The sequence below is a fragment of the Camponotus floridanus genome, unplaced genomic scaffold (assembly GCF_003227725.1).
Source record: "Camponotus floridanus strain SB8 unplaced genomic scaffold, Cflo_v7.5 scaffold263, whole genome shotgun sequence".
Lineage (NCBI taxonomy): Eukaryota > Metazoa > Arthropoda > Insecta > Hymenoptera > Formicidae > Camponotus > Camponotus floridanus.
In genome coordinates this window covers 160,700-164,486 of record NW_020229396.1, presented here as the reverse complement: position 1 = coordinate 164,486, position 3,787 = coordinate 160,700, and the positions used below count along the sequence as shown (strand labels likewise).

Below are 3,787 nucleotides of genomic sequence, written 5' to 3'. Positions count from 1 at the left end.
ATAATTAAGTACCTTTTCGTTAAATACTTCTTGAGTTATAAGGCTTGAAATTATTTCTTAATTTTACATAAACCATAAAATATCTAGTAAAATATTCATTTTTTGATTATCTTACTTTAATCCTTTTATATACAAAATAATGAGAGGAATCAATTGGTATAAAGAAAACATACAGTTGTTTATAAAAAAAATATAGAATTATTAATTGCAAATTACATATTATTTCTTAGTAACAACTATGTGTTTTCTTTACACCAATTGAATCCTCTCATTATTTTGTGCATAAAAGTATTAAGGTAAAATAATCGAAAAATGAATATTTTACAAGATATTTTATGGTTTATGTAAAATTAAGAAATGATTTCAAGCCTTATAACTCAAGAAGTATTTAACGAACATACATATATATACAATATAGTTTATATATTTTATACATATTGTAAATATAATTATCAATATAAATATGTACAAGTAATATGACCTTTTCCGGATCAAAGTTTTTCATACTTTCTTTTAAAAAACAACATTATTTATACACATATTTACATACCTTCTTTATTTGATTTTTCTTCTTTCTCTCTTTCTCTTTTTTCTTCTTTACTTCTTTTTACTTCTTTCTTAACACACTACTATGTAATACGAAAGAGTAACAAATAGGTTATGGATGACGAAGCGCTCGAGCGCTACGCTACCTAACTTAACCTAACCGCGAATATATCGGAACGCACCATCCTATCAGCATCGCAGAAAAGGAGGCTTCAACATTTCGATATATTCGAGTTATCGACTTAACATGCACTTTTTAAGATAGGATGATATAGCGGTCGGGCGATCAGAGAAAAGTCCCGTATGAACTTCCGAAAGTATGAAGCTAGCCCTACAAACGAGTGAACTTCCTTAGTGGTCTTGGGTTCGGGAAAGTTCTGCACCGTCGCAATACCTCTATCTGGGCTGTATTCCCTTCTCTGAAACTTTATATCCTAAATATTCAACTTCCGTGTACAGAAAGGCACATTTCTCCAATTTCAGCTCGAGTTTATTGCTAACCAGAATAGTGAAAATCTCTTTCAAAACGTCAATATGTGATTCTAACGTCTCAGTGGCTACTAAAATATCATCTATGTAGACCACGACATCACCCCGTTTTATTAATTCTGACAACGCCTCATTAATGAAACGTTGGAACAACTGAGGCCCGATTTTGAGACCAAAGGGCATTCGCAGAAACTCGAACTGACCTAGTGGAGTCACAAAAGAGGTGTACCTTACTTCGCTCGCCATCACGACATGATAAAAACCGTCCTTCAAGTCCAGCGAACTATAGAAGCGTTTACCTTTTAATGCATCCAATTGATCGTCGATTAGGGGTAGTGGATAGTTGTCTCTTACCAAAACCTTATTTAATGCCCGATAGTCCACACACATCCTAATCTCTCCCGATTTCTTCCGGGTTAGCACTACTGGAGAGGCGTATTCTGAAACACTTTTCCTAATTATACCTCGTTCTAACAAATCGTCTAAAATTCGCTGTACCTTTTCTTTTTCCGCGAATCCTAACCTTCGAGGACCGAATTGTACCGGTTTATTGTCTTTTAAAATCAAAGCAGCTTCTACTTGCACTTTAGGAGTTTCTGGTCGGATTGGCTCTACATAATAATCAATAAAAATACACTCGACCAACTCTCGTACTTTTACAGGCATGTCACGATTTATACATAGAACATACAAAAGTGCATAGAATTATTAAAAAAGCTCTAGGATGGAAACCATTTAAAAGACATACTAATCAAGGTTTATTTCCTGGTGATTTTGCTCGTCGTGAAACATTCTGCGATTGGATGTTAAACCAGGTAAGTGTATGATTGACTTGAATAAAATGTAATAGACATGCAATGAATATATTACTTCATTTATATCAATATCTTTCAGATTGACCTTGATAATGTGATAAATGATGCATTTTTAAAAAAAATTTTATGGACAGACGAGTGCATATTTCATAGTGACGGACGCATTAATCGACATAATGAACATCATTACGCTGAAGAAAACCCTCATTGCCGCAAAACAATTCATATCCAAGGATATTATAGTATTAATATTTGGGCGGGCATTCTGGACGATATGATTATTGGGCCGTTCTTTTTCCCAGAAAATCAGCATATCAATGGAGAAGTATATGCCGATTTCATCGAGAATACATTAGATGATTTTTTGGAAAATGTACCATTAGCTTTGAGGAGAACTATAATTTTCCAACAAGATGGTCATCCTGCCCATACTGCAATTGTCGCCGTACCATCTTAAACAGGAAATTTCCAAACAGATGGATTGGCAAATATAGTCATTTCCAGGAGTGGCCGCCGCGATTTCCGGATCTGACACCATTAGATTTTTTTCTGTGGGGATATTTAAAAGACAAGGTATATGAAACTTTACCACAAAATAGAGACGATTTAATTAATCGTATACGAACTGCTTTTTTGCAAATATCGCCACATATGTTAAGCAGAGTGCGAGAAAGTTTTGTGCGACGTATTGTTTTATGCGAAGAGCACAATGGAGGTTACTTCGAACACCTACTGTAAATAAATTATATTAAAATAAAAGTTTAAATTTTATAATATAATATTATACAAGTGTTTTTTCTTTTTAAATAAATAAAAGTTAATTAGTCATTACTTAATATTTAACTAACAATTATTAATATTATAATATATATATATATATATATATATATATATATATATATATATATATAATGTAACATTAATTTTGTTGTAAAATATATAACTTAATATAATTCTCAACATTATATTTCAATAATCCTTATTTATATATGATTACAATAATATTATATTATTAATATTATTAAAATATTAATAATATTAAAATATTATAACATTATAATATTATTAATATTCTTTTATAATATTATTAATATTATTTTTAATATAATATTATTGTAATTATATATAGATAAGGATTATTGAAATATAATGTTAAGAATTATATTGTGTTAAGTTATATATTTTACAATAAAATTAATTCACGGCAAATCTTATCAAAAAATTTAGTATTGTGTATGTGTGTCTGTGTGTGTGTGAAAAAAAATATAAAGTATAAATATTAAACATACACTTTTATAAAATGTTATACGACTATAGTTTATAATTCTTTTACAAAAAATATATTTTTCGTTGTGATTTCTTCTTCTAATAGCTTATTACGCGTTCATAGCGTGACAGCTAGTATATATAATACGTCGATAATTGCGTGCGCGAATGGACTGAATTGCCTATTCTATTTTATCGGCTTTGCGCGCCTATGGGCAGGTAACCCGTCGTAATGATCTGTATGTTGATGCAACACCCTGTACACCGACACAGACAGTCTCATATATCACATTGAGTGCGCGGATGTCTATGAGAACATGAAGCGCGATATCAGCAGATTTGACACGAGCGATTATGCGATGGACAATGCGTACGATATACCGCTTGTAAATAAAAAAGTGCCGGATCCGATGAATTCGGTCATTATCGCACCGTTATTTTCATCCTTTATCAGACCGGTCTGCATACAGAGGAAATATGTACTCGTGATAAAATTCGTACAGACACGTCTTGGATATGGACGCTAGGGTGGGTATTGTCGCGAATATGATTTAACGACAATGAAATCTTGTCAATTATTGAAGAACTTCGCGAGGCCGACCTTATTATAAATTAAACTATGCGTCGACGCTACGTGTCATTCGGTTAATGTTCTCAGTACCGAAATGTCG

At 31.9% G+C, this 3,787-nt stretch overlaps 1 protein-coding gene across 1 annotated transcript; it reads left to right on the top strand.

Moving 5' to 3' along the window:
• The first annotated feature begins 1,797 nt into the window (after window positions 1-1,797).
• On the top strand, window positions 1,798-2,522 carry LOC112638205. The gene is made up of 2 exons (XM_025409426.1): window positions 1,798-1,850; window positions 1,930-2,522. Exons 1-2 carry the CDS (start codon window positions 1,839-1,841, stop codon window positions 2,305-2,307), a joined length of 390 nt encoding a protein of 129 aa, XP_025265211.1. The 5' UTR covers window positions 1,798-1,838; the 3' UTR covers window positions 2,308-2,522.
• Window positions 2,523-3,787: the final 1,265 nt, after the last annotated feature.